General features: G+C 44.5%; 1 protein-coding gene across 1 annotated transcript; it reads left to right on the top strand.

Annotated features, from left to right (window-relative positions):
* Window positions 1–243: 243 nt before the first annotated feature.
* LOC140719681 (protein ripply1-like) lies at window positions 244–7,548 on the top strand. The gene is made up of 4 exons (XM_073034479.1): window positions 244–763; window positions 3,826–3,901; window positions 4,361–4,434; window positions 7,309–7,548. Exons 1-4 carry the CDS (start codon window positions 666–668, stop codon window positions 7,445–7,447), a joined length of 387 nt encoding a protein of 128 aa, XP_072890580.1. The 5' UTR covers window positions 244–665; the 3' UTR covers window positions 7,448–7,548.
* The last annotated feature ends 3,895 nt before the right edge of the window (window positions 7,549–11,443 follow it).

Genomic DNA, 11,443 nt, shown 5'->3' on the forward strand with positions numbered 1-11,443 from the left:
CAGAAAATTAAACTACAGTTTAACCTAGGCAATTTCAAGCACTAGAAGCAAATTAGAAGCAAATTCCCTACTGTGTGCGAAAGCAGAAACTCTTCACCTCTGCCATCCCTCCTTTCTCCTCACCCCTGGCTGACAATTGTCACTGTTTTTAAATACAGCTGAAAGTGGTCTGATTAAACAAACCTCCCCTTCCTACTGCTAAATGCTCCACATGCACAGGCTGCCTTATGATAAGGTGATGGGCTTCAGTGTGAAGCCCTGGGACTGGTAGCTTTCACTGTTATGTGCTGATGCAGGGAAGTGTGTCAGGGTGTGACAGGCTAGAGTCTGGGGGCCCCCATCACACCTGCACACTGTTTTGCCTGACACTCTCCCTCATGTTGTGGCACTTCCAATGGAGGTGTTGAAACCCTGGAGCAGTGGCCCATACCTAGCATTTGGCCCTCCCTCTCTCTTCTCCTGGTGTTGACACAGGGAGGTCACCCATCAAATTAATTCCAGAGGAATTCCTGAGCTCACAGCCTATCAGCTCTCAGAAAGCAGAGGAGCCAATGTCAGCAGCACTTAAAAAGAACAGGAGGCAGAGCAGGAGGACAGAGCCGCCTGAACTAAACTGATCAGCAGACACCTCCCGAGTGTGCAAACAGCAGAAGCTACCATCAGAAATGGATGTGGACACACAGAGAGTGCACAGAGTCCCGGCCTGTCCCTGCCCGCAGTGTTTGCATGGAGATGGTGCTTCTCATCCGTCAGCGGAGAGAAGGTAAGATTCAAAGTAAATTTAGTATCAAAGTACATATATACGTGTTGTTGCTGCTGCCCGTAAGGGATTTGTACGTTCTCCCTGTGACCGCGTGGGTTTCCTCCCACAATCCAAAGATGGACCAGTTAGTAGGTTAACTGGTCATTATAAATTATCCCATGATTAGGCTAGGGTTAGATCAGTGGATTGCTGGACAGTGGGCTCAATTGGCCACGAAGGTCTATTCTGCACTGTATCTCAATAATAAATAAATAACCCTGAGATTCATGTTCGTGTTTGCTGATGTTAAGACACATCAAGATTGAAAGTTGTCTTAGTGTTTGTCTCATTGCAATGAAAATATGCATAGGTAGGTTTGATGTCCAACCTCCGATCTCTAATTAATGGCGGTAGTTCTTCCTTAAGAAAAAAATGCTACTTTAATCTTTTCTCCCTGTGGGTTGTGCTGAGCATTGAAAAACCTAATCTGTTTAGTGGAGTGTGCCAAGTGACATTCACGCAGGAACCTGTGCTGACCAGATACCTCAAGAACTACAATGAGTTCTAGCTTCAAAGTTTGTAGACAGCACTGCGTTAACAGACACACTAATATACAGATGTAGGAGAGATATTAGCTAAGGGAGCACACTAAACTTTGGCAGATTGAGTTCAAAGAAAGCAACTGAGTGGAGAAGACCAAATAAAGTATTTTCCCTGATACCTGATATGATTAGGAACTATTGAACCTGACTAAATTAGTTGCTCATGCACTTAATTATTAAATCCAATGATTTAAACCTCTGCATCAGTGAGACCCTTTGTAAATATGGGGACTGTTTTGTCAAGCGCCTCCATGCCATCGGCCTCAAGTGGGACTTCCTGGTGGCAAACACTTTAATTCTGATTCCCATTTCCATTCTGATGTGTCGATTCATGGCCTCTTCTTGTGCCAAGATGAGGCCACCCTCAGGGTGGAGAGACATCACCTTATATTCTGTCTGGGTATCGTGCAGCCTGATGGCATGAATGTTGACATCTTCTTTAGTTAAAAGAATCCCCCCCTCCTATATTCCCCACCCTGGCCTCTTACCTCTTCTCACCTAGCTGTCACCTCCCCCTGGGTCCCCTCCTCTGTGCCTTTCTCCTATGGTCCACTCTCCTTCTATCAGGTTCTTCTCCAGCCCTTGACCTTCCCACCCACCTGGCTTCACCAATCACCTTCCTGCGAGCGTCTTTCACCTCCCCCCCCTCACCCCCCACCATTCAGGCATCTACCCAACTTCCTTCTCGGTCCTGAAGAAGGGTCTCAGTCAGAAATGTCAACTGTTTACTCTTTTCCATAGATGCTGCCTGACCTGCTAAGTTCCTCCAGCAACTTGTCTATGTTGTATTAAATCTAATCCACTGGTTTAGAAATTAGTCAAAGAGTTCTTTATCATATGTGTGGTTTTTAATACAAAGGGGTTGAAGTAATGTTCTTACTCCACGAGCTTCAAAAATATTTCTTGATCTGATACACATTTTGGATCCCGCATCTGCAGAAAACAGTGTGGTTTTTCAATAATATGGGGCACAGATTCATAACTATTGTGTCAAAACAGCAAGGGTTAAATTGGTGTAATGCTGGTGAGTTCAGAATGTTGAGAAATAATCTAACTGAGACATTGCAGGTGATAAAGGAGGCAAAAGCAGAGATGCAAATTCTCCAATGGGGATTCCAGAATAAAATGATGCAGTTTTCAAATTGGAGTTAGATATTTCAGGAATGCGATCAGGAAGGACTTGTCAAAAAAAAGAATTGTGGGGATTGGGGATTTGATTCCCTGAAGCACTTAGCGACCTGATGGAGCTTTCACAACTGAAACTGGTAGATGTTGGATGTGTAATGTTGTTAAGGAAGTGAAGCAAAAGTAGCTCTGCTATGGTTTGATTTCGGGCAGTGGGGTGGAGATAAGGTGCTGCATCCCTCCATTAGCCTCAGGTCACCCTTGGGCAAGGTGTAGCACCTGCTTACCCCCCACCCCCCTCACTACCAGCCCGGACCAGGGTCACCCGAAGCCATGGGAGCTGGTGGTGGATGGTCGTATGATCAGCTGGTGCATATCACAAGCCTGGTTATGTGACCACTAACACCAGGCAGACAATCTCTGAAGTGTATTGATAATGGCTGGGGTCATCCGTCTTGTAAAGACACTGACCAGAAGAAGGCAATAGCAAACCGCTTCTGTAGAAAAATTTGCCAAGAACAATCATGGTCATGGAAAGACCATGATCGCCCAGCTCATACAGTGTGGCACATAATGAAAGAATGATAGTCTGATTGAAAGGCAGAACTAGGTCAAGGGGCAGAATAGCTACTCCTGATCCTACCAATAATATTCCCCTATACACATTCTTCTGGAGTCAATGGTGATCTGGACAATACCACCTCCACCCTCCCTTAACCCAGGGTTACTGACACTAGTAATAGGTAAACTTCCCACCTTTCCCAGAATGGGATCAACCAACCAATTCAGATTGGGTTAGGTCTTCAAAGTTCAAAGCAAATTTATTACCAAATTACATGTACAGTATGTCACTATATTCTATGCTGAGGTTCATTTTCTTGTAGGCATTCACAGTAAATACAAAGGAAAATAAATACAAATAAACATAAATATCAAGAACATGAGATGAAGAGTCCTTGAAAGTGAGTCCATAAGTTGTGGGAACAATTCAGTGATAGGGTGAGTAGACTTATCCCCTCTGGTCCAAGAGCCTAATGGCTTACATCCATCAGAAAGGGAAGGTAAGGATTCATTTGAACAGCTCACCTGGATAACAGGATGTTCAGTAGATTATTATTCCTTCAGTACTGGCATTGGGGCATTAACCTGGATTGAAGAATTGAAGCCTCAGGCACGGAAGCTGACACCTTCTGACAAAAAGTCAAAGTTTCTCCCCTCAGAGCTAAAGCTGGGAAGATCTCACTGATAGAACGTGTATTTGCCCAGACTGTCTACAGTGCAAACATTTTCTGGCAGTTCATTACACAGGTTTCAGAGACTCCACCAGTAACCCCTTCTCACCCCATCTGTTGACAGTGCTGCTGCTCTTTGGAGGCCATGGCTAATCACACCCGAAGATATCGAACGGGAGCAACAAAGACAGATGGCAAATGTAAGTTTGCTCAATTTCTTTCTCCCACTGTTAGTCAAAGAGACAATCCTGGATTAATTGGAGACACAAGAGGCTGCAGATGTGGGAATCTGGAGCAAAAGGAAAATCAAATGCTGGAGGAACCCAGGGGGCAAGGGGGTGAGGCAGCATCTGTGGGAGTAAATGGATGGTTCAGTGTTTCACGTCGAGACCCCAAGTCAGGCAGGACTCATCCTTTTTGTTGCCACAGATGCCAATTCCTGTGTTTCCCCCAGCAGATAGCTGCTCGCTCCTGGATTAATTGATGCATCTTCTCAAGTGCCGTGTCCCCCTACACTTGCTGGACTCTGTTTTACCCCTCCCCTGATGCTCAGGTAGTACTGAATATTCACTGTGAGCATCAGCAGAATACAGTGGATTCTAGGTGAAGAAGGCAGCGGTATCTATTCCAGCTCCAACCTTCTAACATTCCTTTTTCAGACGAATCTCAGCAGCGAGCAGCTTCGGCAGACATCCAGTGGAGACAAAGTACCAGCGTTCCAGCACCCCGTCAAGTAAGTGTTCCATCACTGCTGATTTTCAGGAGAGGTGGATAGCCAATATGTGTCCACCTTCACAAATATGAGATAAGATTAGCTTTATTTATCACATGCACATCGAAACGTACAGTGGGATCTGTCGTTTGCGACAACAACCAACGCAGTCCAAGGATGTGCTGGGGCAGGCCGCGAGGTTTGCCATGCTTCCGCAAGGCCACAATTTATTAACCCTTTCTAACCCGTAGGGTTTTGGACTGTTGGAAGAAACAGGAGTTCCTAGAGGTAATTCGCATAGTCATGTGGAGAACTCCTAACAGACAGCGGCAGAATTGATCACGGGTTGCTAGCGCTGTGAAGCTTTACGGTAACACGCCGCCCCGATTAGGGAGCTTATTCCAGCATTCACATACCTCACTCTTCTTCCCCATGCACACTGACTCCTATCAGGTACCAAGTCCAGAGACTCACACCCTATGCAAAGCCCTAATCATTGTTGCTTAGAGCTGACTCAAGACATCAATCCTTTGTGCTTTCACTGAGTGAGGTCCATTCAGTGGCAGAGCCAAGATGCGAGAGCCTTTTATCCAGCGATGGGGTAGGATTAGGATGCACCAGGATCATGTTTTTAAAAATTTATTTAGCGATAGTGCACGAAATAATTCCTTCCACTCCCTGAACCACATTGCCCAGTAACCCCTAATTTAACCCGAGCCTAATGATAGGACTATTTCCCATGACCAATTAATCTATCAACCGGTACATCTTTGGACTGTGCAAGGAAATCAAAGGGCCCACACTTTCCACAGGAGTACAGACTCCTTACAGATGACGTCAGGATTGAACTCAACTCGCAATGCCCCGGGCTGTAATAGTTTCTCTACTGGAGTTCTTATTCCAAGGCTGAGAGAGGAGTGTGGGGAAGGGGCCATTCTCTACACTTGGTACTCAGTGTCTAGTTATACTTCACGGATCTTTCTGCTCAAAAATTGGCCCTTACATATCTCACATAACTTCAGCTGGTGCACTTTGAAAATACACCAATCTATAGCACTTTAGGCACCTGATTCAAGGGAGTTGTTTGGACAGGTGACCAAGCAGTAGTCATTAAGGAACATAGAACAGTACAGCACAGGAGCAGGCCATTCAGCCCACAGTTCCTGCACTGACCATGATACCAAATGAAACTAAAACCTATCTGCCTGCACACGATCCATATCCCTTCATGCCCGTCTGTTCTCATGCTTGTCTAAGTGCCTCTAAAGTGTCATTCTCATCTATGTGAGAAAGTGCACTGTATGGGAAGGATTTGGGCGTCCTTATAGACTCGTCACCCTCAACATCTAGACAAGCAGAAGCGATTAGGGAGGCTAATAGAATGTTGGGCTCCATATTGTGCTCAGTGGAGTTCTCCCTAAGCTGTATAATGTGCTTTGTGAGGCCACTGTGTACAATTTTGGTCTCCATGTTGTGTGAGGGATGTGAAGGCACTGGAGAGAGAGTCCAGAGAAGGGTGACTAGACTCATTCCAGGTCTGCAGGTTATGAGCTGTGAAGAAAGATTGAAAAAATTAAATCTTTTTAGCCCAAGTATACATAGAATGAGAGGAGACATGATTGAAGTGTTCAAAATCATTAAGGGTATAAGTAAAGTAGATGCCAGCTGACACTTCAAAATTAATCTATCATCAAGAACACGGGGCCATAGGTGGGGATTGGGTAAGGGGTGATTTCCATCTAACATCAGGAAGCATTTCTTTTCACAGTGAGTTGTGGACACATGAAACAAACTACCTAGTTCTGTAGTTGAGGGTAGTACCTTAGAGACTTTCAAATCTAAACTCGATAGTTATTTCAACACGATGTGAATAGGAATTTGGCCAGCATTGTTGGGCCGAATGGCCTGTTCTTGTCAAATCTTTCTAATGTACAACATGGCTTTCTGACACAAAGAGGCCACTGAATCTTTGTTCGTGCAGGTTCAAGGTTTCATGTGTTGTGCATTCAGAGATACTCTTCCGCCCACAGCTGTTCTAACGCATGGTTACTTGGGTTACTCTCACTTTCCTGTCAGCCTGACTCAGTCTGACCATTTTCCTCCGACCTCTCTCATTAGCAAAGCAATTTCATCCAAGAAACTGCTGCTCATTGGATGTTATTTTTAAATTTTCACACCACTCTCTGTAGACTCTAGAGACTGTTGTGCACAAAAAGTTTCTGAGATGTTCAAACCGTCCCGTCTGGCACCAACAGTCACTCCACGGACAAAGTCACATTTCTTCCCCATTCTGATGTTTGGTCTGAACAACAGCTGAACCTCTTGACCATATCTGCATGTGTTTATGCATTGAGTTGCTGCCACATGATTGACTGATTAGATAGTTGCATTAACGAGCAGGTGTACAGGGGCTTGACTTCTTAATTTAACCTAAAATGCAGCACCTCACACACTACATCGTGCTATATCCACTGCCAACCTTCATCACTACCAGCCAACTTTTATGTCTACATTCTTACTAATTAGGCCACTTATATATATATTGCAAATTACAGGAACACTGACCCCCATGGAGAGTGAGTCAGTGACTTTAGGTAGGCAAGTCCAGAGATTGTGTTCTGTGGGTGATGCTGATGGAAAGGAAGGAGGGAGGAAGTGATTGAGTTGAGGACGGTAAGAAAGGATAAATGCATTAGGAGGTGAAGAAGCAAAGCACAGGAGGCAAGTTTCAGGGAAGCCTAGTTTTGAGGAGCCGAGATTTGAAGGACAGGGGACAACTGAGAGGAGAGATTAGCCAGCACAGAAACTTCTTCCACCATTGCAAATGGATATGTGAAAGGACTGTAGTTTGTGAGCCATTAAACAATGTTCTTTTTCTGTTTTCTTTTCTAACAGACTTCTTTGGCCAAAATCAAAATGTTTTGATTATTTGTTTGAAGACGCAGCTTATCTCTTGGCAAATTTCCCAGTGCAAGCAACAATCTCGTTCTATCAGGAGAGCGACAGTGAGTCCGAAAGCGAAGATAATGATTAACCAAAGACTGCAACCACTGGGAAAAGATTCAAGTGTTTAACACTGGGCTCTGATACAGGCACTGCTTGTGGACGGAGAGATGTTACCGGCTTGTAAATTATTGATCTACACATTGTATTATTTACATATTTATTTATAATTAAAAAGTAACTGAATTCTTTTTGTATTTATATAAATCTACCTAGTTTTGTAAATAAAATATTTAATCCTACCTCTGTCTTAATTTTTACATCTGATTAAATGTAGGTTGCAAATAGGCAAACAACTGCTCAGAGTAACACACACAAAATGCTGGAGGAACCCAGCAGGTCAGACAGCATCTATGGAGATGAATAAACAGTCAATGTTTCAGGCTGAGGCCCTTCTTCAGGACTGGAAAGGAAGGGGGAAGAATCTTGAATTAAAAGTTGGGGGGGGGTGGGGAAAGGGATGAGGCTAGTTAGTAGGTGATAGGTGAAGCCAGGTGGGTGGGAAAGGTAAAGGACTGGAGAAGAGGAATCTGATAGGAGAGGAGACTGGACAATGGGAGAAGGGGAAGGAGGAAGGGACCTAAGGGAAGAGATAGACTGGTGAGAAGAGTTCAAAGGCCAAAGTGGGGAATAGAAGAAGAGGAGAGGAGGAAGGAGAAATCAATGTTCATGCCATCAGGTTGGAGGCTACCCAGATGGAATATAAGGTGTTGTTCCTCCACCCTGAAGGTGGCCTCATCTTGGCACATGGTGTCTGTGCTGAACGTGATACCAGATTAGACTAAAACACATCATACAGAGAATTCACAAAAGACAGCAGCTGCTGGAATCATGAGATAAAATAAACTGAACAGCTCAAGTAGCATCAATGGAAGCAAAGGGGTGGCCAATGTTTCAGGCTGACATCCTGTACCAGAATACATTAGGTCAGTATATTACAGAGCAACACACACAAGATACTGCAGGTTTCAGCAGGTCAGGCAGCATCTATGGAGAGGAATAAACAGTTGACATTTCAGGTTGAAACCCTTCATCAGGTCTCAGAAACATTACATTACGGGATGAAAAGAGTAGTAGGCCTGATTTTGAATGTCCATCTGGAACACCAAATTACTTAGTTCCTTCCACCACTAGATTTTACGCAGAAGCCCAACCTCACTAATATTTTCCCACATTTTATTATGGCACAAAATGATGCCAATCAGCCCAAAACGACCAAAGTACTTTAGAGGCATTTAAAGATCATCAAGGTTTTGACAGTCAACAAAGTTAAGGACAAGGCCTCTCTCGCTGTTAAAGCTTTCAGAGGTATTTTGAGGCCACGGCAGTTTTTTGCAGAGCAGGTTTGGAGGCCTTGAGTCATGCCAGAATGTTAAGACCCTCTGCGTCCAATCCAGGACAGAAAGCTGTGTTGACACCGGGCAACAATTGAAAGTAGCAGGCCCATGCCAGTAAAACTGGGCTGTTATACCGAACATACAAGGAAAGATATTTTGCATATTCTAACACTGCACTGTAAATATGTACCATTTCACTTTAACAATGAAGTTTAATCTCAACTGTTTCCAAACATGGTTCCAGGACTGTAACTAACTTTCTGAGACTTCAATGTCCCTTGCTCCTCGGTACAAGCTAAAAGTTGTCCTCTTTTGCAGAGCTGCTGCTTGAGTCCCAGTTCTGACTGAGGTGAAACACGTTGGGTCAGCAGTTAGATTTCTCCATGGACATACAGTACTGTGCAAAAGTCTTAGGCACGTATGTATACAGCTGGTGATCCTAATTCTTTCGCACAGTATTGTGGTACAGTAATTTTATATATTGTACTGTACTTGTGCCGTGAAATAAAACAAATTTCATGACGTGTGGGTGACGATAAACCTGATTCTGATATGGGTCTCTATTATGGACCGAGAGTGGGAAGAGGAGCAGGGAGAGTAGGATCACGGTTGGGAAAAGAGGAAGGTAGAGGAAAGGAAACAGGAAGCACCAGAGAGACACTCTGTAATGATCAATAAACCAATTGTTTGGAATCAAGTTACCTTACCTGGTGTCTCAGACCTGGGTGTGTCTGTCCCTGCCCCTGGCACACCTTCTCTGCCACCTGTCCCACACCCCACCCGCGGCACTCCACCTTCACCATTCCCAATATCCTTTGCTTCCACCAGATTTACAAATTTGCTCTCTGCTCCACATTGACAGATATAGTAGTATGCAAAAGGTAGGCACTCTAGCTATAGATATGTGCCTAAGACCTCTGCATAGTACCGTACAAACAGATGAAAGTGTAGGGAATCAGTAAAAGAGTCTGGAGATTTAACCTGCAACCACTAATTCAACAGCAAGTCACAAATAAAATCTTTATTCAGCATCTCCCACCCAGGCTCACATTCAACTAATCGAGTAGAAAACAGAAACAGGTGAAGGCACACAACTTCCTGAATTTTACCATGTTCTAAGATCACGGAAGATCCTGACACACTTCCCCACTCTCCTGACTGATTCATGCGTCTGCTGATTCCCTTCATGTCCAAAACTACGATTGTCCAAAACAGGAACAGCTTCTTCCCTCTGCCAGCCAACTTCTGAATGCCCCAAACATTAACTGTGACTGAGAGCCCACAGCCTCTGGGGTAGATCTACAATCCTTTGAGTAAAGAAATAGTAGCTAATTAACAGTATACGTTAACGACTAGAGAATGATCAATTTGCTCCCATGCTTCGAATCAATGGATGAGAGAACTAGATGCATCTTCAGTATCCAACCCCCTCCAACCAACTCTATGCAACACCCACTCTTACACTCTACTCCTCAATGCCCCCCTCGGCTGTGCAAGCTCTCTCGAAAGGTGTAAAGAGAGTTATGATACACCTGACCCAATAAAGGGAAGGATACACAAATGCACAGTTTGTGGGTCTGAGAGTGCTTAACTTTTGAGAGTTGTTACATGGTTCTGAATTCCATCGTTTGGGGTCCAGCTGCCATCAGGTCCTCACTGTTTAACTGAAGGGCATTTCCAGCCACCCACATCCAGGTTGGGGAAGTTTGGAAGAGTGGTAATTAGAGACAGGCACTGGAGTCATGTCACTGGTCAGGAATCCCTTCAGAATTCTGTTTCTCGGTCTTTCACTGGACAGTTGAAATGTTGCTATCCCAAGTTCTGACATTTGGCAAAGTTGGAAGTATGTATACTATATACAACCTTGAGATTTGCCTCCTCACAGGCAGCCACAGAACAAAGAAACTGGTTAATAAAAAAGACCGTCAAACACCCAGTGTGCAGAGGAAAAAAACAAATAGTGTAAGCAAGAAGAGTAAGCAAATAACATTCAGAACTGAAGTTCATGAAGTCAGTGATCACTGCAGCCAATTCAGGAGCCCACTGCAGGCCACAGTCTCGGTTCAGCACAGAGACTAGCAAACCTCGTGAGCAATGAGCCTCCTGCCCCAATACCCTGACCCTTTCAATCTGGCCCGGCGCTTAAATTGACCTATCAGCAGGCCGTTCGTCACTCTCGGACCCAGGCCTTGCCACTTCAATACCCTCTCGGGTTCTTTATGTGCCACCTCGATTCGGCCCGTACCCAACCTTTCCAATTCCACCTAGTGCTTAAATTGGTCAAACTACAGCTTGTTGCTCGCTCTCAGACTGGGCTCTGCCTTGCCTCAGTTCTGCCACTTTGAATTGCCTCCTAGTCTGCTCCAGCAGCCAAACATTGGCTTATTTTCCGCAGCAACCTTCGACATTTCAGTTTGCACCGCAAGAATGCCGGGTTGTCCAGGCAGTTCAAAAGCTCAGCTCTAAAAGGGAAGTTAAAGGCTATCGATTGCAGTGAATGTTTTCAAGAAAAAGTGTGATTAATAAAGTAGTTAATAGTTGTTCTTGCTGATAGCAAGTTATTGCTGTGCTTCACCAATGCCATCTTAAACTAGCAATTACTCATGTCAAGAAAGGAAGCTAAACTTGAATGGGAAATGCCTCCTCTTTGAGGGCTTTATTTTCTGCCAATTTCCTCACGTTGTAATGAA

This window comes from Hemitrygon akajei, chromosome 32, assembly GCF_048418815.1.
Source record: "Hemitrygon akajei chromosome 32, sHemAka1.3, whole genome shotgun sequence".
Taxonomy (NCBI): domain Eukaryota; kingdom Metazoa; phylum Chordata; class Chondrichthyes; order Myliobatiformes; family Dasyatidae; genus Hemitrygon; species Hemitrygon akajei.

Bases quoted from the DNA above. Each gene is read 5' to 3' on its own strand.
- LOC140719681 (XM_073034479.1), top strand. From the start codon at position 666: ATGGATGTGGACACACAGAGAGTGCACAGAGTCCCGGCCTGTCCCTGC. The intron at 3,902-4,360 runs GTAAGTTTGCTC...TTCCTTTTTCAG, and splicing joins AACAAAGACAGATGGCAAAT to ACGAATCTCAGCAGCGAGCA. The intron at 4,435-7,308 runs GTAAGTGTTCCA...CTTTTCTAACAG, and splicing joins GCGTTCCAGCACCCCGTCAA to ACTTCTTTGGCCAAAATCAA.